Source organism: Onychomys torridus, chromosome 8 (genome assembly GCF_903995425.1).
Source record: "Onychomys torridus chromosome 8, mOncTor1.1, whole genome shotgun sequence".
Taxonomy (NCBI): Eukaryota; Metazoa; Chordata; class Mammalia; order Rodentia; family Cricetidae; genus Onychomys; species Onychomys torridus.
Window position 1 is genome coordinate 90,722,772 of NC_050450.1, and position 19,997 is coordinate 90,742,768.

A 19,997-nucleotide genomic window follows, 5' to 3' on the forward strand; every position below is an offset into this window, starting at 1 on the left:
AGCGGAGGCCCGGGCCCGCCCGGGGGGCGGAGGGGCGGGACCAGAGCTCACGTGCTCGCCGCTCGCCTCTTAACCCGGCCCTGCATCCCCGCCGGGATGGCCGCGGCCAGAGCGCGCTGAGCCCCGCACCGCCCACCCGCGACCCCCGCCCGGCCCGCGCGCCCGCTCCGCTCGCCGCCGCCGCCGCCGGCGCTACCCGCCCCCGCCCTCCTCCCTCCCTCCCTCCTCCCTCCCTCCCTCCCCGCGCCGCTCGCAGCCGCAGCCCCCGGACCCGGAGGATTATGAGCGAACCATGAGGCGGCTGCGGCGCTGGGCGATCGCGGCTCTCCTGCTGCTGCCGCTGCTCCCCCCGCCCGGTGAGTGACCCTGGCCGCCTGGCCCCTGCGCCCCTGGCCCGCCCCGCGCCCCGGGCTTTTGCGGCGGTTTCTGCTGCAACCACATTTTCCTGCAGCGCTCCGGGTGACAGCGGGTCCCGAGCGCGGGAGGGTAGGGGAGCGGGAGAGGGAGAGAAGGTGCTTCCACCCACCTGTCCGGATCTGGCTGGCCCTACCGCTACCATCCCCCTGAAGCTGGCCGGCGGACTCTGCAGGTCTCTGCGGGTTTGGGGGTGGGGGGGCAGTCGTGACTGATGGGCAGAATGAAGCTCTCGGCCCCCTCCCCGTGGGGCTCTTCCCTCGCCAAGGCAGCCAGATCCTCCCACCCGTATGCTCACTGGGCTCCAAGGGCCGCGACCGTGTGGGGGCTGGGGCGTGCCCCCCCATCCCAAGTCTCCTGCCCCATGGAGGGCATCTGCCTGCAGCTATGGCCTTGCCTCCTCAGGTCTTGGGGCCCTGGGTCCCAGCGGAGCTCTGCATTGGAGGAGCTCAGCCCAGATGGGGAGCCCAGAGAGCCCAGAGGGCCCCGAGGTCACAGAGCCCAGCCGGCTGGTAAGGGAGAGCTCCGGGGCAGAGGTCCGAAAGCCGCAAGTGGACACCAGGGTCCGCCAGGATCCACCCAGGGGGACGGTGAGTGGGGCTGGGTGGTGAAGTCAGGGGGCTGGAGGAGACCTCGCAGTTCACCAAGTAGCCAGGGTTCGGTGCCACCCGCTGGGGCTGCAGCTCCTGCAGCGGCCTCCCTTTGCCGGCAATGGGCCATCAGGTGGGGCTGGAGCCCAAGAGTGAGGACACTGGGACTCTCCAGCCCCAGGCCCCTCCTATCACTGTGGAAACCCCCTGCCCCGCGTGCTCAGGTTTCAGTTAGCTTGGGGTCATCCCTCAACCAGAATCAGTGGTTCTGTCTAAAACAGGACTTGGGGGCAGGGCAGTACCATGCAGCTAAGCGCCCAGTCAGGGATTCATGCTCCTAAGTCCCACCAAAGCCACCCTCAGTGGAATAATGCTTACTCCTGCCTCAGTTTCCCATTGTGCACACACAGACTTATTCTTCTTGCCTAGCTGAAGGTGGGACCTTGCAGAAATGATCTGAGGCCCAGAATGCATCTGCCAACGCCAGCTCTACCTGTACCCTATCCCTTTCAAGCTACTGGGCCCCTGCCTCCCAGAGGAAGGTTAGGAATGAAGGAGATTAGGTGCAATTAATAATTAATTAACATCATGTGAATAATAATCACCCAGATGGAATATTCATTCAGCATGCCTTAGCTCTCCAGGAGCTTGAAGCTGAAAGTTAGCCAGGCTAACAGGGGCGGCAGAGGGCTGTGTAAGAAACAGGAGGTGTGTGGGGGGAGATTCAGGAGAGGGGCAAACCCAGGTCTGAGAAGTTCGGGCAGCTGGGAGTGGTGGGAGGTAAATTCGGCTGGGCAGAGGGAGGAGGGGAACGGATGAGACAGGCGTCTGGCCCTGCCTAATGTACTTGGTTAAAAGCCCTTAAGGAGGGGGGCGAAGGGGGGGTGATGCAGGGGTGGGGAGTAGTTGAGAAATGGAGCGGAGCAGGAAGAAGCATGCATAATAGATGGACCATCACTCAGGGCTGTGTTGAGGAGGAGAGGGGAGGGGGCTAATGGTCCTGAGCTGGCAGCTGCTGGAGGGTAGGGGTGGGGTGGAGGCCAACTTCAGTGCCCACTCTGGCACCCAGGGAGGCAGCTGAGTGAGCCTTAGGGATGTCCCAGGCCCAGGGGTAGGGTGTCCTGGTTGCTGTTCGGTTCCTATTGTAGCTTTCTATGAACTGAGCACTCACTCCACAGTGGACTTGACCCTGCCCGACCGCTGGGACTCTGGCTTGAGCTTTACAGGATGTACAAATAGTGGGGTCAAGGTATAGTTGATGAAGCACAGGGGTGAAAGGGGGGGGCTCCGGCTGGGTAGGTTGTGCCTTCAGCTAGTTCTTGCTAGGACAGCAGGCCTGGGCAGTGGGGAGAGATGGGGAAGTGCCGTGGGGCTGGACTGGGTTCTTTGGATGTTCTTCTGATGGGTGAGTGGGTTGGCATGTGTGTGAAGCTGGGTCTATGCAACTGACTGAATCCAACACATAAGAAGTGGCTGAGGTGTGGGAGTGGAGAGTTCTGTGGATCTGGAGTAGTGGTTATCTCCAGTGGACATTTCTCTAGGCCTGAGTCCCTTTAGGGACCTCATGCATCCTCCCCAGGGGAATTGCTTGGGGCCCTGGCATCTCCATCCCTCAGCTTCCAAGGGCTAGAAACCTGTTCAGGTGGGTAAAGGGGCTGTAGAGGCCAAGGCCATGGGCTACTTGGAGCCAGGCACTCCGCTGAGTGCTGCGTGTATATTACATTGTTGAATAGGCAGATACTCTGCTCTGCCCCTCTCTGCAGATGAGCCAGCTCAGACTGAGAAAGGCTTGCCCAAAGTTGATGGATTTTAAACTGGTGATAGGAGCGGTGTTCTCCAAGCCCAGGGCACTGCCCACTGGACTGTTCTGAGTTTCCGAATTGGGGGCTGAGGGGCAACATCTCCAATTCTCCCAGAACCAGAAAGATGGAAGGACAGAGGACACAGCAATGTCCAAGAAGTCCCCTGGCTGAACCAGGTCCTGCTAAACCCCTACACACACACACACACACACACACACACACACACACACACACACACACACTGCTTCCCAGGGTCAGAAGTTCAGGACTGAAAGAGCCAGGATTCAATAGAAGATACCCAGCCTCTGCCCAGACCCTTTCCCCAGGGTCACTGCACTGCAGGCTAGACCTCACTCAGTGTCATCCCTGGTGATGCAGGAGGATATATGCCTGTGCTGGCCACAGGGCACCTGCTCTGGCCTGCGGCTGGTCATGTCCCTTTTCTGAAGAGCTTCATTGTCTTGATTCCTAATGATAACGTGAGTCTCAGCCCTCCCCAGGTGTCAGCAGTGAGAAAGTGCTTCACGTGCTGGGGTCCCCCTGGCTTTGGTGGAGGGCAGGTTTGGGACATAATTAGACCCCACATGTCACCATCACACCTTGCTGGGGCACACTTCAGCTGTGGGAGGTCTGGGTTGGTTAGTATTCATCTGACTCCAGAAGCCAGAGCCTCTGTTCCCATTTCCCAGATTCAGCTTGCTTTGCTGAGGCCCTCAATACCTCGTTTCTCTTACTTGGAAGGAGATTGGGCCAGTGTCCTGGAGACGTGGGAGAACTGCAAACCCAGAAGGCCATGGTCTCAGGGAGCCTGCAGCTGGTGGGGGTGTGGGGGAGGGGAGACAAGAGGACCGTGGTGTCCATTGCGTTGGTTGTTCACTGCATAAGTGCGTCTGGGCAGAGTAAGCCAACTGACTGAATCCAGTGGCCCATGGAGCTGTTATGTGGATCTTGCCTGGCCCTGAGAAAACCAAACTCCTTGGGGGGCCAAAGGGAAATCAGGCTGTGGGTAGCAAGCAAGGTCAGGACTCGGGGTCCCAGGCCTGCAGGCAACTCTCACCTGAGCCGGGCTGTCACTGGGAGAGCACGTTCAAGAACTGCCAGGCAGTAGCTGCTGTGCTGTTTTCACACAGCAGTTGAGGGCAAGTGGGTGAGACCTCAATCCATGCAAGGCACACATGGGGACAGTAAGCTCATGGATGCTGGCCCCCCAGAGACAAGGCCATGCTGTGATTTGCTGCTATGGCAGAGTAGCAACCCAGCCCTGTCTGGGTCTTGGGGAGGAGGCGCTCTCTGAAGGGGATGGGTGGCTGAAGCCAAGGACAGGGCATCTGGGGGTTACCTGTGCAGCTCCAGGTGGTACTTTAGGAGGCACACTGTGTGACATCTGCAGTCCTCCCACAAGACCCCGGCCTGTGGGCCTGGCCTTACCCAAGCACCCTCCTGGCTGCCTCGAGGAGCCCAGCTGTCCGGAGTCTGTCCCCAGAGGGACTGATGACCCTGTAAGGGTGACTCTGTCCTCAAAAATTTAGGTCAAATCCAATCATCGGAAATGCATGCACCTGTTCTTGTCTGTGGCCCGCTGGCTGCCCTGTTGATGAATGGGGCCTTTCTACCTTTGCTGGTGGCTGCTGGGGGGTGACTGCTGGATGAGGGGGGCTCCCAAACGAGGCCCCCATCTCTCTGGCTCTTTCTCTATTTCCTGTCACCCAGTCCCACGAGGTGGTAGTGTCTCCAAGCACAGAGAGTGAAGTGACCCCACACAGGTAAATCACTCCAAGCAGAGCTGGAGCACAAAGCCACCGTTCATGTCCCCATCACAGGAGGTAAAGAAAGGAAATAGTTTACCCTCAAAGCCCCGATCAGCTGCCAGGCTTTAGAGGTCCTCCATATCTCCATATCGTGATAATTGACCCTGACTGTAATGACGTGCTGAGCTGAGCCTCACATCATGCTCATGGCACCACGTTTTAACCACAGAGAAACGGAGGATGGGGGTGAATGGCTCCCTAGGTCTTCCACTGCCCATCCAGCCCAGATCACCGGACCATTGCTGAGCAGTTGGATGGGGAGAAAGGTGATAATAGCCCTCACTACAGAGGACTGAAGGTCATTAAAAGGTGAATTAGTGGTTGCGTGTCCAAATGTGTATGTATATGTGCATGTCTGTATGTGGTGTGTATTTGTGTGTGTGCGTGTGTGTGTGTGTGTGTGTGTGTGTGTGTGTGTGTGTGTGTGTGTGTGTGTGTGTAAAATCTGAATACTTAAGCCAGGGTGTGGTGGTGCACACCTTTAATCCCAGCACTCGGGAAGTAGAGGTAGGCAGATCTCTGTGAGTTCGAGGACAGCCTGGTCTACAGAATACCATGACAGCCAAGACTGTTACACAGAGAAACCCTGTCTCTAAAAAACCAACCAACAAAACAAACAAACAAAACCCAAAACTGGATACTTAGAGGTTGAGAGCTGTGAGTGGGCTGAGCCTTCTGGGGACAGGCAAGTGTTGGTTCTGCAGATTGAGGAGCTGGAGGGGATTGGGTTCAGAGGACTGAGGGGCAGTTCCTGGAGGTTGTGGGGAGCGAGACTCTGCAGCTCAGGTTTTCTGGGGCACCCTAGAATTCTGGTGATCTTTAGCACCCCTTCCCCACTGTTGAGAGTGTAGGTCTGAAGCAGAGGCAATTGTCTGTCTCGGTGTCCTATGATCTGGCTGGGCCCAACACAGGGAGGGTGTGGAGAAGCAGAAGCAGGTGCCTGGGAGGCAGCAGAGGACCTGTCACAGGGCGGTCGGGTGAAGGGTCAGTCACCTGCCAGGTCACCACAGCTGACAGGCAGACACAGCCTCCAGCCCAGGAGTGAGACTTGGCCTGGCACCTCCCCAGCATGACCCTGGGCCTGTCACCACCTGGTGTTGCTCCCTGAGGACCTGCCAGCCCGGGCAGGGTGAGATCAAATGAACAGAACACCTAAGCACAAGGTCGCCAAGAAGTAAGAGGCAAGCACAGGGCATGGGGTCATGTCCAATCCTGAGCAGTACTGAGCAGGGAGAGGCTGAGGTGGCCAATTGCTGTGACCTCATGACTGGAAGGCCTTAAGGATGGAGGGTAATGGGAGGAGACAGGGCTGGGGCTGCTGCAGGGACAGAGGGCCAGCTTGGCAAGGAGAGCTATTGACTGGTAGAGTACTGGCTAAAAGCTGGACAGGGCCTTGCTGGTCCTGGAGCCAGCAGCCCAGTGCCTGGGATAAGGCTGGGCTTGCATTATCCGGCTCTCCCTCCAAAAGTGGACTGAGCTGGGCCAGGCCAACGTGCCTTGGTGCCTGATTTCTTTCTCCACTGTCTCCCACTGCCTTGTACAGAGCCCCCTCCTGGCTGGTCTTCCCTAGGCTGAGCCCCGTGTCCCATAGCTGAGCCTCACGGGCTGCAGGCTGTTGGAGAAATAGAACCTGCCCTGTCTCTCACTGCTTTCCCAGAGTGGGATCAGGGTGGCCCCTGCAAAGCCTGCCTCCCAGCTCCAACGTTCACCCACATTACTTTCATCAGATGGAAAATCTGGGACTCAGGGAGGCTTCCGGGTCATTCCTAAGGTTGCACAGCTTAGAACAGGATCAAGGGAGGGGACCGGAAAGCAACTTCTGAGCAGGCAGGATAGGGACAGACAGACAGACAAGCAGGAGCTGTCCTGAGGTGGGGAGAGCAGAGACGCCCTGGCGGAGCTGAAGGAGAGATGATCCGAACCGGGACAGGCCTAGGGGAGGGGACAACAGACTTGGCCAGGTTAAGGGCTTGGGGGTGGGGGGAACAGCAAGACCTCACTGCCCTTGGCTCTCTATATTGAGTCTGATCGATGCTCTGGGGGCTTAGGGTGGAGTTTGGAACCTCAGACAGCCTGAGGTGGGGTGAGTCCATGTCCTTGGGGCTCACAGGTCTGCCTTCGGAGGCCCTGGCCCTTTGGCTTCTCCTTGCCTGTATTTCCAGGGCCTCCCATGGCTCTGGGACGACTTCCATCTCTTGCCACCTTTCTAGAAGGCAGGCCCCAGAAATCTATTCCTGTGGTTGAATATCAGCCTCTTCTCTCTCTCTCTCTCTCTCTCTCTCTCTCTCTCTCTCTCCCTCTCTCTCTCTCTCTCTCTCTCTCTCTCTCTCGCTTTTCTGTTTGAGAGACAAGGTCTCAGTATGGAGCTAAGGCTGACCTGGAACTATGAAGTCAACGCTAGCCTCAAACTCACGATCTTCCCGCTTCATCCTCCAAGTGCTGTGATTGCAGACTGCCTCACCACACAGGGCATGCATAACACCTTTACCTGTGTGGCTTTGTGCACACCAGTTAGTGGCTCCATGCATTGGTTCCTGGCTGTCAGGAAGGACAGGGGCAGCTGCCCCACGGGGTTATTGGAGAGATCAAATATGGCCGTGCTGATGAAGAGTTCAGACCAATGCATGGGCCCTTGCCCTGGATGTGGAGGTCCACCCTCCTAAACAGACAGGGTAGGAGGCAGACTCCAACCCCTGAATTCAGCCTGCAGACCTTTCCAAGTGTTTTGGAAGACCAAAGACAAGTTGCCAGCTTGGGGTGGGGCTTAGGCCCCCGGGTGGGTCTCTAAGGTGACTGTAACTCTCAGGCCAGCTCCTACTTCACCCAAAGCTCTGTGGCCCCTCCTCTGGGAGTGGGGTGAATCTTTCCCTCCAGCCTTTGATGTCTCTTTTCCCACCCGCCAAGCAGCTGGGCACCCAGGCAGAAAGGGCAGCCATCTTGCTCAGGCCTAGTCCATTGCCATGGCAACCTGGAGCCTCCCAGCATATGCCCCTTTGAAAAATTTATCAGGAAAACTTCCGTGTTTAAAAATTAACTGTGGGATTGAAATATTAAAGATAAGCCGCTTTGGGCAGGCAGAGGGCAATAGGTTGGAGCTGAGGGAGGTCTACCCTCCTCTCAAGGTGGTGCTGTCTTGCCCTTGCCCAGCATTAGGGCCCCCGTGGTCAATTCCCACCTGTTCCACGTGTCTGAAAACCCAAGTCCTCCTGTGTAGATTGGGGTTGGGGGCCTGCTTCCCTTTCCCTGCCCACCCATGAGCTAGGGATCCTTCTGCCTTTCTGTGGAATGTTTGGGGGCTCCCTTTTGTTCCCATGAAGTTGGGGTGGCCCTATCAACAGTTCTGAGAGCCTGAAATGAGGCCATGGGCAGGCTAGGCTATCCCCTTCTGTCCCTGATTCTCAAGGAGACTAACCCAGAAAGTAGCCAGAGGACAGAGGATGCCCCAGGACCTGGGTGGAGGGTGGGCTGTGGCCAAAGCTGAACAGCAATCCTCAGGGAAGGAACGGGGTCTCAGAGGACAAGGACCCCAGAGAGGGGTCTCCCCAAGGTTCCTCTGGGTCCCCCTCCCCCAACTCCAGGCTGATTCCTCTCTGCCCTTCCCCACACCAGCCTGTGCACCTGGCCCAGGTCAGTTTCCTCATCCCAGCCTTCAACTCCAACTTCACGCTGGACCTGGAGCTGAACCAGTGAGTGTAGCCTGGAGCCCGAGAGTGGGCCATGGGCCGTGGGGCTTGGCTGGCTGGGGCCACTGGGGGACGCGGATCCTTAGCTGGGGTGGGAGCTAAGCAGGACCTGGCCTCACCAAGTGACCCTTCTCTGTCTTGCTGTTCAGTCACCTCCTGTCCTCGCAGTACGTGGAACGCCACTTCAGCCGGGAGGGGACCACCCGACACAGCACTGTGAGTGACTCTGGATCAAGTGGGCAGAGGTGTTTGTTCTGTGGTTAAAGATGCAGGGGTGGGGCTGGAGGTGTGGGGTCAGAGGTAGCTGGCCACATACGTGTGGAGGCTTTGATTCTAAGAACCCCAGCACAGAGAAATGGAGAGGACAGGGAGGTGGCTGGTGGAGGTATGTCAAGGACACACTCAACATGGCCTGGTGTCGAGGGACCGCCCATCCTTCCCTTCTTAGAGGCTCTGGAGACCAACAGTTAGGAAGGGCAGGGTGGCTGGTGTGGGTCCCTGAAGCTCCCTCCTTCAGTCTGGGGCCTGACTCCCTTGCATGGAGGTATAATAGGATCCTCACTGTATCCCATTAACTCTATCCCCAGAATCCTTTGGGAGGGAGCTTTGGAAGAGATGACCACCCCTCCCTTGTTTGAGGAGTGCTAGGGACTAAACCCAGGGCCTTGCACATCCTAGGCAGGAGCTCTACCCACCCCTGAGCCTCCTCTTGCCCTGGGAGTCCCAGATGCCTGCCACACTAGGGTCCCAGCCCTGGAGGCCCTGGAGCCTGAACAAAGATGAATGAGTGTCTATAAATAGCTCCTCCCCCCCCCCCCCCCCAGTCTGTTCTGGAACTAGAGCACAAGTAATTCCGCAGGAAGCGGAGTTGGGAGAGGCGGGTGCTGCTGGTCCCCTCTGACCTATGAGCCAGGTCAGGAGAACCCATGCTGTCAGTCCCTCAGCTGCAGACCACATGTGACTGTGAGCTTGTGCACGAGGGGGTGGTGGTGCATCCACAGCAGGTGCTGGTTAAGTGACACACTGTATGTGGTGTGCTCAGAACAGGGCCTGGGGGGGGGGGGTGGCAGGTACCATGTCAGATCCATCTGTTGGTCCCAAAGGAGTCTGGGATCCCTCACCAGCCCCAACCAATAGCCAGGAGCTGCTGTGTGGCCCAATGTCCTCATTTTATGAGGTAGATGAAGCTGACCCAGAAAGTGTTAGGAGCTTGTTCACAGTGACAGAGGAATTAGAAGTCCCACTGGTTTAGAGCGCCCGGTATTCCTAGGACCGCGGTCCCTGCATGGTCGCCCTCCTCCATGCTTGGACAGGGTGTCTGACGCACAGCCCTGCTGTTCCACAGGGGGCTGGAGATCACTGCTACTACCATGGGAAGCTCCGAGGTAACACACACTCTTTTGCTGCATTCTCCACTTGCCAGGGGCTTCAGTGAGTATGGGGGACGCTGGGCGGGGTGGGGGGGCGCTGGGCAGGGGGGGTGGGGGGCTCTGCCAGGCCCAGGATGGTGAGGAACCTTGCCTCTCTCCACAGCGGAGTCTTCTCTGATGGGAACCTGACTTACATCATAGAGCCCAAAGAGATGGCTGGGCCTTGGGGACCCCCACAGGTAAGCGAGGCCTAGGCCTTTCTGCCCTCCTGATGGTCATGCTGTGACTTCCCCCAGCAGCGATGGTACCTCCTCCTCTCCTGCAGCAACCTCAGCCTCACTGCCCTGGGTGACCCCAGCTTTGGTTCCTGCCTTCTGTGCCCTCATCTCCAATGTCCCCTCTGTCCCCCAAGTGACCTCTCACTGGGCTCCAGTGTCCTTTGCCCCTGTCTCTCAGGGCGCCCCCAGGTCTTGACCCTGGAATCTGAGCATCTGGGAGATCAGATCCGACATGGGAGCTCTGGCCAGTTCTGGGTCACCCCAGGGTGGGGTGGGGGAAGGGCTCGAGCTGCCTCCAATCTGGGCCCAGAGCAGACCTGGTTGGCTCCCCAAGAACTAATCCCCCTCATTGCAGGGACCCCTTCCCCACCTCATTTACCGGACCCCTCTCCTCCCAGCCCCCCTCGGATGCAGGGAACCAGGTAAGGGAGGGGAAGCGGGTGGGGCTGGACCGCGGGGCCCCTCTTACCTACTGCTCCCCACAGGTTGCCTGTTTGCTGGCCCTGCCCAGTCTGCTCTTCCCACCTGGCCCAGGCTGAGGAGGAAAAGGCAGGTACGGGGCCCGCATAGCCTCGGGCTGCAGAGACCTTAGACTGTGGTCCAGGGCAGGTCATCCCCACCTATGGTTGGGCAAAAGAGCTCAGAGAGGTCAGGAGCCAGGGAACTACCTCCTGGAAGGGCCCCTCAACTCCTCCCTTACACCTGTCTACACAGGTCCCCATTTTGGGGTCCTCAGACACTGTGTGTCCTCTGCTCTCATTTCCAGGCTGGGAGGGGTGGCACTTTCTTCCAGTTGGGGGCTGGCACCATCCCTGACTGGAGACCAGAATGCCCCTCCCCACATGTCTGCCCATGGTTTGGCCGTGAGCCCAGACATAGAGGGGACTGATTCCAAGTGCCTACCCGCCCCCCAGGTCCGCAGGGGCCACCCCACGGTGCACAGCGAGACCAAGTATGTAGAACTGATTGTGATCAACGACCACCAGCTGGTAAGTTCCCAGGCTGAGGGGGACCCTGGGTGGAGAGGCCCAGGGGAGCCTTACCTTCTTCCCGCCTCTCGGCAGTTTGAGCAGATGCGCCAGTCAGTGGTCCTCACCAGCAACTTCGCAAAGTCTGTTGTGAACCTGGCGGATGTGGTGAGCAGCACCTCTAGGCCCCTCACCCCCTAATCCTTCCCCACCACACATCCAGGGGGCACTGTCAGTCACCGACCCCCATTTCTTGGGGATGCAGCTTCCCTCCAGCACCCCTCCCTCCCATCTTCTCTCTGGGCCCAGATATACAAGGAACAGCTCAACACAAGAATTGTGCTGGTTGCCATGGAAACATGGGCAGATGGGGACAAGATCCAGGTGCAGGATGACCTACTGGAGACCCTGGCTCGGCTTATGGTCTACCGGCGGGAGGGTCTACCTGAGCCCAGTGATGCCACCCACCTCTTCTCGTGAGTCCCCACACAACGCCCTGCCTGTTTTTGCTGGCTGCTGTGGAGTTGGCGTCTGCGGGTGGGGCTCGCCTTGCACCTGCCACCTGCTCCCAGCCACATGCCAGCTGGGTGTCCTCTGCACCTTTGGTTGCACAGGGGATATACTCTTTGCCTTTCCTTTGCCAGACTGCCCATCATCCCTACCTCAGCGACCCAGTACCCTAATGAGGGACAAACGCAATTCAAGGCCCTCAGACCTCTGGTTTGGCTTAAGGGTGGAATGAACCCAAACAGGAGAGGGGCTAGCCTGAGGTCACCAGGCTAATGTGAAGGGCTTGAATCCACTGCTGCTTCTGCGGAGTCATCCTTAACTTTGTCTCCCTTCCAGGGGTAGAACCTTCCAGAGCACCAGCAGTGGAGCGGCCTATGTGGGGGGCATCTGCTCACTCTCCCGGGGTGGAGGTGTGAACGAGGTGAGCAGGAGGGGCGTGGCTGGGGACCCAAGGGGGCAGCTTGCTAAGACACAATGGCTGTTGGAAGGGTATGGATATCCTGTGCTCCATCTTCCCCACCCCTAGTATGGCAACATGGGTGCTATGGCGGTGACCCTGGCCCAGACGCTAGGGCAGAACTTGGGCATGATGTGGAATAAACACCGCAGCTCGGCAGGTACCGACCCTGAAGCCCACAGCCATCTCAGACCCACCCAGCACCTCAAGAAATGAATAAGGGGCCAGTGTTGGGGGTACCCCTGCACCCTATCTCATGTGTTCGTAAATTGCCTCATAGGGGACTGCAAATGTCCAGACATCTGGCTGGGCTGCATCATGGAGGACACTGGGTGAGTTCCTATAGATAGACTTGGGAAAGGGTTTGGGGTAGCACTGGCAGTCTGGATAGGTGGCTTCAAGAGGCCCAGCTCACGGGAGCACTCAGGATTCCAAGATACACAGCGCAGGGAGGCTAGGACACCCAAATCGCCTAGACTGCAGCGCGCTCTGTGGCCACTGGGAGGCGCCCGAGCCTCGTGCGAGGCGCCGTCCCTCCGGAGCGTTCCAACACCGGGCTCTTTGTCCCGAGGTTCAGTGAAGTGAGCGCAAGGGACGTGCTCCACCCATTCCTAGATGGGCTTGTGGGATTGACTGTCGTGCAATCACTGGGCAGCTCCCCAGCAGTGGTAACCTCCCCCCTCCCCGCGGGAGGGCCGGAGGGCTACCCCCAGCGGCACAGTCCCTTAACGTCTGCCCAGGTTCTACCTGCCCCGCAAGTTCTCGCGCTGCAGCATCGACGAATACAACCAGTTTCTGCAGGAGGGAGGCGGGAGCTGCCTGTTCAACAAGCCCCTCAAGGTACCAGCGTGGAGAACCGGGAAGCGGGTGTGTGTGTGTCGGGGGGTGGAGGGGGGCAGGGTCCCAGCCAGGCTCCCGACATTCCCTCCCCCTCCAGCTCCTGGACCCTCCTGAGTGCGGGAATGGCTTCGTGGAGGCGGGAGAGGAGTGCGACTGTGGTTCGGTGCAGGTGAGCCAGCGGTCCGTGGTCTCCGGTGAGGAGGGTCGAGGCGGGAGTGGGGAGGACCGAGTCGGGGGGGACCGAGGATGAGGGCTTGCCCTCCTTTCCGCTTCTCCCCGCTACTCTCAGGAGTGCAGCCGGGCGGGTGGCAACTGCTGCAAGAAATGCACCCTGACTCACGACGCCATGTGCAGCGATGGGCTCTGCTGTCGCCGCTGCAAGGTGAGAAAGATCAAGCCCGCGCGGGAGGGAGGGCGGGGCCAGGAGCAAGGAGGTGATTGGATGCCCTGGACGAGAGGCGGGAGGGAGGAGGGGCCAAGTATGTGTGTGGGCGGGGCCTGTCCCCAAGCCAGCGTCAATGGGGCGGGTGGGGTGGCGGGTTAGAGTTGGAGGCCGGGGATGGGCAGTGACACCGGGACTAGGCTTGGGACCCAGGTTCCAGGAGGACGGTAGGATACCCTGGGAGGGCAGCGGCGAGATATTTATCCTTTCCAGAAACATGCATGCTTTTCCTAGTATGAGCCACGAGGTGTCTCCTGCCGAGAAGCGGTGAACGAGTGTGACATCGCAGAGACCTGCACTGGCGACTCAAGCCAGGTCTGCCAACCCGGGCGGGCGTCCTGTGGAGGCTGAAGCAAGACAGCCCTTCCCCTCTAAGTTTCGATCTGAAGAGCTGACTACTCTGCTTAGCAGCTGGCCACAGCTAACCAGCCTCAGCTTTTTTTCTCTGAGAAGGGGGTCCTTCGAGCCGAAGCTCTCTGTTCCTTCAGTCATTAAACAAGCATTTGTAGTCAGGCTGGTACTCCTACTGCCTAGCACCCGTGTCTAGCGTATGCTAGGGATCTGGTGGGTAGTAACATTGGTTAATTAGGCCTCAAGCCTCCAGGGTAATGGGTCAGGAAGCAGAGGAAGCCCGGAAAAGCCTAGGCATTTACCAATCAAATCCTCAGAGCCAAATAGGCCCCTGTCCTTGATGGGGAAGAGCCATGTACACGAGAATCTGGGCAGAATTTACTTCCTACGTTCTTTCCCCCTGGTCCCTCAGCTCAGACCTGGGATACTCTGATCAGCCAGCCCCCCCCCTCTCTCTACAGTGTCCCCCTAACCTGCACAAGCTGGATGGTTACTATTGTGATCATGAGCAGGTATGAGGATGGGGTGTCCTCCTGTCTGAACTCTATGTGGTCTTGTCTCCACGCTGACCCTCCAAGTGCCTTCATGCTTTACTTACTCTGGGTCTTAGGGCCGCTGCTATGGAGGCCGCTGTAAAACCCGGGACCGGCAGTGCCAAGCCCTTTGGGGCCATGGTGAGTCCAGCTGGGTATGGGGAATGGAGACTGGGGGAGGGGACTTAGAATTGAGAACCAGGCTGGGACTGCTTCTAGTTGGACATCCCCTGCACTGACCTGTGGCTTCTGAGGACTTTGGGCATCAATCCCAGGGATCAGGCAGAGTATTGGAGATGTAGCTCTAGTGGAGACTGCGGAGCTCGTGAGGGTGATGCGCTCTCTCTCTCTCTCTCTCTCTCTCTCTCTCTCTCTCTCTCTAGCGGCTGCAGATCGTTTCTGCTATGAGAAGCTGAATGTGGAGGGGACAGAGCGTGGGAACTGTGGGCGCAAGGGATCTGGCTGGGTCCAGTGCAATAAGCAGTGAGTAGGCGGCATCTCTCTGTTGGGCATCCCGGCTCTGGGAATCTACAGAGGTGGAGGCAGCAGGCTCCAGGAAGAGCCTGTGAGGCCCACAGGAGAGGGAACGCAGGTGGAGCACTTGGGTCTGAGGCAAAATTTGGGCTCATTGTCCCCATTGTGCCCCAACAGGGATGTGCTCTGTGGCTTCCTCCTATGCGTCAACATCTCTGGAGCCCCTCGGCTAGGGGACCTGGGGGCGGACATCAGCAGTGTCACCTTCTACCACCAGGGCAAGGAGTTGGACTGCAGGTGTTGTCTGGGACCACAGCTGGGGAAGACGAAGTGGGGTGGGGCCAGGGTGGGGGGCAGGGATCGAGGCTGGCTATCCCATCTCTCCAGGGGAGGTCACGTGCAGCTGGCTGACGGCTCAGACCTGAGCTATGTGGAGGACGGCACGGCCTGTGGACCCAACATGCTGTGCCTAGACCACCGCTGCCTCCCAGCTTCAGCCTTCAACTTCAGCACCTGCCCGGGCAGCGGGGAACGCCGGATCTGCTCCCACCACGGGGTGGGTGTCTGAAGGCCAGGGGTAGCACGCTAGAGGAGGCTCACCCAGGGGCATGGCCTCGCTTACCTGTGCTGGCCCCACCTCACCTGTAGGTTTGCAGCAATGAAGGGAAATGCATTTGCCAGCCAGACTGGACGGGCAAAGACTGCAGTATCCACAACCCCCTGCCCACGTCCCCTCCCACCGGGGAGACAGAGAGATACAAAGGTGAGGCTGAAGCTGGCCAGCGTGGTCTGTATTGCCCATTTTCCATGCCTGTCCCTGCCAACCAAGCCCTGCCCTCCTCCCCAGGTCCCAGCGGCACCAACATCATCATTGGCTCCATCGCCGGGGCTGTCCTGGTCGCAGCCATCGTCCTGGGCGGCACGGGCTGGGGATTTAAGTAAGAGACACACGCTCCCTAGATCCCCTCCAGGTGCTTGGGGGTTCGGCACCCCAGACTGTTGGAGCCTAATGGCTTCCCTGACAGATTAGCTCACCCAGAACTCACACATCACTCGTTCAAGTCAGCCCACAGGTTCTAGTCTGAACATTTACAATTACCTGCTCATATTTAAACACCAGATTTTACAGTAACTACCTCGACTGTAGTTGAAAGCTGAAGGTTGGGTTCAGTTGGCTCAGTGTGTCCCAGCACTGCCAGGGGAGAGGTGGGTAGGGCCTGAGATGTGCGTGTGCGTGTGTGTGTGTGTGTGTGTGTGTGTGTGTGTGTGTGTGTGTGTGTGTGTATGTATGTATCTGTCTTCGTCCATCTCCCCTTCCCCATACCCATCCAGCCCATGATCCAGGTCATTGCAGTTAGGGTCTGTTCTAGATACCATACTGGGCACTTGAAGAGCTCTGAGGCCCAAGGTCACAGGTGACTTAGTGACAGAGCTGGGGCTTGAACCCTCCACCAATCTGAAGGAGATCTCCATGGTCCATGTGTGGGGCAGAAGGTTTTCCTGGGATAGAAGGCCATTCCTTCAGAGAAGAGGAGGTTCACACGACCCCCTTTCCTCCCTCTCCCTGTCTCTCTCTGCTTGTCCTCTCCTTGACTCCGGAAGAAACATCCGTCGTGGAAGGTACGACCCGACCCAGCAGGGGGCAGTGTGATGCCGGCCACGTCATCCCTCCCGCTGTCCTTGTCTCCATTTCATTCGCCCCCTTGCATTCTGTTGACCTGGAGCTGGGACGATCCGATTCCCGCAGCCCTGCAGGCAGCCTGGGAAGCCAGTCCTCAGCCTGCGCTCTGGCCCTTCCTCCTGCCCACCCGCCTGTTGGGCCCTGGTCCACCTTCAGCTGTCCTTTCTGCAGCCGGGTCCCATGGCCGGGTGGGCGCTGGAACCGTGCCCCGCAACCCCTGCCCCTAGGAGGGGGCCTCCCTCTGCGTCCTAGCCCATCTGTTTTGTCTACCATGCCACCGCTGTCTGACCTCTGCCAGACCCCCTCCTGGCCAGCCTGTGACTTGATGCCTCCAGGACCTCGGGAGGGGGTGGGGGCAGCTGGAGGGCTCTCCCTCAGGGCCCAGCCTCATGTCCTCTCCTGATGCCCTCTCTCCATTCCAGGTCCGGAGGGGCCTAAAGTGCCACGCTGCTCCCTCCGAGCCTGGCACCCACCGTCTCAGCCCCGGACCACAAGGCTGCCTCCGCCCTGCCACGGAGGGAGGCACCATGCAAATGTCTTCCAGGTCCAATCCCTTCAACTCCTGGCTGCACAGGGGTTGGGGTTGGGACTGTGGCCTCATCTTTCAGACCACCTGGGTGGAGGGGCCTGGAGGGCGGCACTTCCTGCCCAGTTCCCCACCCCCTCATGCGGCTTTGGCCTTGCACATGTCGTCCCCACCCCACTCCCCACCCCCGTGAATGTAGCTCCCATTTTCATAGACTGCCACAGCTCAGGTTGGGGCCTGGAGTGGCGCCTGGTGGGGGCAGGTAGCCACCAGTGGACACAGCTGGCCCCTGGCCCCTCTTCAGAACCAGGCAGCTGGAACCAGGGTGGTAGTTCTCTGGGACCTCATGAGAAGGAGCTGATCTCCACGTTCTTTTCTTTTCTTTCTTTCTTTCTTTTTTTAAGTGAATCTTAACTAATGAATGTAACCTTGGGTTGCTGGGGCCAGGGGGCAGTTGTAGGGATGTTTAGACACTTACAGGCCGGCCTGGAAGGCCTGTGGCCTTGAGACCTCCCAGATCTCTCTCTGGAAGGCCCACACTGGAACTCTGTCACTGAACCCAGCAGAGGCTGGGCAGTTCTGTGTGCCCTGCCTCCACCCAGCTTAGAAGAAGTCAGAGTGCTGATTCAAACCAAAGCTGCCTGTCCCGTGCCCACTGCCTAGCTCATGGGTGCCGTGACCCTCTGCCCCAGACTGTCTTCAATTCCAAACCAACGGTTCTGTCCCTGCCAGGGTGCATGCATTTGGGGGTATAGAAAATATAGTCCCTACAATAAAATGGCACCTTTCCCCTCTCAAGAAGGGTGATTCTGGGGCTGTCTCAGGGTTCAAGTGCCCCCTGATGTGGCCTGGCTGTTCCAGAGCAAGCTACCTTCCCAAGGAGGACTCTAGGTAGGAAGAACCAGGGGAGACCCAGGGTTAGTGCCTATGTATGATATGTAAGAGACATCAGGAAAGGGTGAGCCTCACGGTAGACTATGGGAAAGTCCTCAAGCCTCCCTCACCCACCCACCCCCATCAAACCTCTATTCATCATCCACATTCTGGGGCTGAGTAGTAAGTTTACAAATGTTCCTCTGTCTGCCCTCCTCTGGTTCTCCCTACAGCCCAGCCCGAAAGCTAGGCCAAGGCTGGCAGAGCTGCTCAGCCCTCCCACGCAGTCTGTTGTGGCCTGCCTTCAGGACCCTATGTGGGACAGATGAGCTCTGGCCCCTTGCCCTTAAAGCCAGCTGGCTGGGCGGGATGGAGCAGGCTCCCTTATGGATGAAAGCCACAAATGAAAGGAACCCCCTTCTTGGGGACACCCCACTCAGGCTAAGTAGTGGCTCTGGATACTCCAGGGCCAGAGAGTTCCCCGTTGTGTTCATCTTATTTCTGAGGCCTCTCTGAGGGATGCTCATGGGAAAAAAAAAAAAAATGGCTTCTTTTATTTAAACCACCCCAGCGGCACCCTGGAGCATAGGACCCATTGGCAGCCTTTGGGATGGCCAGATGGTGTCGACTTGAGTGGGGTCCTCAGCACTGAGCCCCAGCTGGCACTGTCCTAGTGACAACAAGACACTCTGGCCCACCAGTCCCACTAGCTGAGGACAGGGGAAAGGCTGGATTTTTGCACTGTTGCTGGGATCCCTTGAGACAGGTGACACACCCGCACACAGGTGGCAGTGCACCTGGGCACAGACGTGTGGATCTATGCCTCTGCACCACTGTGAAGGCCTCTGCACACAAGGGCATGACCAGATGTGTCCACGTGTCCTTGGTGGGAACATGAACACAAGACTTCCTGTGACAAGTTCACCCCGGTCCCCGACTTTCCACATCTCCTGCCCCACCCCAGCAGTGCCTGCCTGGCAGCACCCAGGAAGGAATGGGGGGAGGGGGCTGCATTCACCTGGCCTGGACGCGGGTCTCTACACATCCTGTAAATATGTCATCTGGGCTGGGGTGGGGAGGCAGGGCCAGGGGCCCATATTAAAGATTAAAGATTACATTCTGGGCTTCCATGGAGCTCACATCAGCCTGTGTCTCTCCTCTCTGTCAGTGACCATTCTGAGTCAATCAATCCTCTCCACACAGACTCTGGAGTATGACAGGTCCTCTGCAGAGGACCCCAGCACCTAGGACAGTAAGGGAAGTAGAAGGAAAGGGTGTGGTTTCCCTCAGTCGGTGAGGAAATCGGCAGTGGGGTGGAGGGTAGCTCCACCCTTCCTCACTGTCCCAGCAATGACACCATGCCCCTCCTCTGGCTTCCAACAAGCAAAATTAGAGATGAAGGAGGACCCAGGATGGGCCAGGGCACACGGACATTGGGACTTAATTCCCTAATTATTGAAGCCAGAGAAGCCGTGTGGTTTGTCTAACACGTCTCATTGTCCCATTGAGCCTAGTTGGATGACACCGGCTGAAAGGGCCATCACTGGCCAAAAGGCCAAGTATGAACCTGGAACCTACTACTGTATTCCTACTCTGGAGGCAGTTTGGGGAAAGGGCGGGAGAGCAGAGCCCCTGGAGAACCAATCCAGAGTGAGAGAGAAGAGATTGGAGAGAGATGCTGGGTGGTGGGGGTACGGGGAGAGGGGAGGTGGGAGGAAGTGTACCAGGTAGGTGGATGCAGGAACTGGCACTGGTCCAGGACTGTAACCACCTGGGTTCATAAGCAGAGGTGGGGCGTAGGGCCACATCCAACCTAGACTCCTGCCAGTCCTCTGTGCCCCGGCATCTCAGACCCCAGGATATAGGTTATCTAAGTAACGCATCTCGGAAGGCCTATGGCAGCTTCTGCCCATTCAGTGCACTGAAGAGAGGCACAAGCCATCCTCAAACCTATCAGTCACCCACCGCAGCTGAGGCTTGCCCCACCCACTTCCTTGCTCTGGGCTGGATCATCCTATGTTTAACTTTCTCCGAAGCTCCTGCCTCTCAGATCCTCCATCTCTGCCTAACCCCTTCTCAGTTCCCAGTGTCTGTCTGATGGGCCCCATCGCTGGCCCCAAAAGCAGTGAGGAGCGTGGCAGCTGGCAGACAGATGGTCAGGGCAGGCAGAGGGCACAAGCCCTTCACTCTGGCTCACAAGCAGGTTCATCACCTGCTCTACACAGTGAGTTACAGGTCAGCCAGAGCTACATAGTGAGACCTTGCCTCAAAGAACCAAGACAAGACAAAGTCCTTCATCTGGATCAACTCCCACACTACCTCTGCATCTACATCCTTCAGCTAGTTACACTCCCCAGTCAGGGTTTCTGGGTGAGGCATGGGCATAGAGTTCAACTG

At 58.2% G+C, this 19,997-nt stretch overlaps 1 protein-coding gene across 5 annotated transcripts; it reads left to right on the forward strand.

Annotated features, from left to right (window-relative positions):
• The first annotated feature begins 76 nt into the window (after positions 1-76).
• On the forward strand, positions 77-18,744 carry Adam11 (ADAM metallopeptidase domain 11). Of its 5 annotated transcripts, XM_036198212.1 has the most exons (27): positions 77-356; positions 820-1,004; positions 8,224-8,300; positions 8,447-8,513; positions 9,643-9,728; positions 9,831-9,906; positions 10,301-10,367; positions 10,431-10,498; positions 10,860-10,934; positions 11,010-11,081; positions 11,223-11,389; positions 11,760-11,844; positions 11,950-12,040; positions 12,161-12,212; positions 12,621-12,720; positions 12,818-12,889; positions 13,010-13,102; positions 13,397-13,477; positions 13,975-14,025; positions 14,124-14,187; positions 14,430-14,529; positions 14,698-14,817; positions 14,908-15,076; positions 15,169-15,283; positions 15,368-15,458; positions 16,123-16,140; positions 16,624-18,744. In XM_036198212.1, the coding sequence occupies exons 1-27, from the start codon at positions 293-295 to the stop codon at positions 16,637-16,639; spliced, it is 2,322 nt and encodes a 773-aa protein (XP_036054105.1). In that variant the 5' UTR covers positions 77-292; the 3' UTR covers positions 16,640-18,744. The 5 variants fall into 5 exon arrangements, with proteins under 5 accessions (XP_036054105.1, XP_036054103.1, XP_036054107.1 ...); XM_036198210.1 differs by lacking the exon at positions 16,624-18,744 and having other exon boundaries at positions 16,123-16,617; XM_036198214.1 differs by lacking the exon at positions 16,624-18,744 and having other exon boundaries at positions 10,431-10,494; positions 16,123-16,617.
• The last annotated feature ends 1,253 nt before the right edge of the window (positions 18,745-19,997 follow it).

What these genes read in the sequence shown, in the direction of transcription:
- Adam11 (XM_036198210.1), top strand. Translation starts at nt 293, where the DNA reads ATGAGGCGGCTGCGGCGCTGGGCGATCGCGGCTCTCCTGCTGCTGCCG. An exon ending in GCCGCTGCTCCCCCCGCCCG is followed by an intron (nt 357 to 819) that starts GTGAGTGACCCT and finishes TTGCCTCCTCAG; the next exon opens with GTCTTGGGGCCCTGGGTCCC. An exon ending in GGGGTGGAGGTGTGAACGAG is followed by an intron (nt 11,845 to 11,949) that starts GTGAGCAGGAGG and finishes CCCCACCCCTAG; the next exon opens with TATGGCAACATGGGTGCTAT.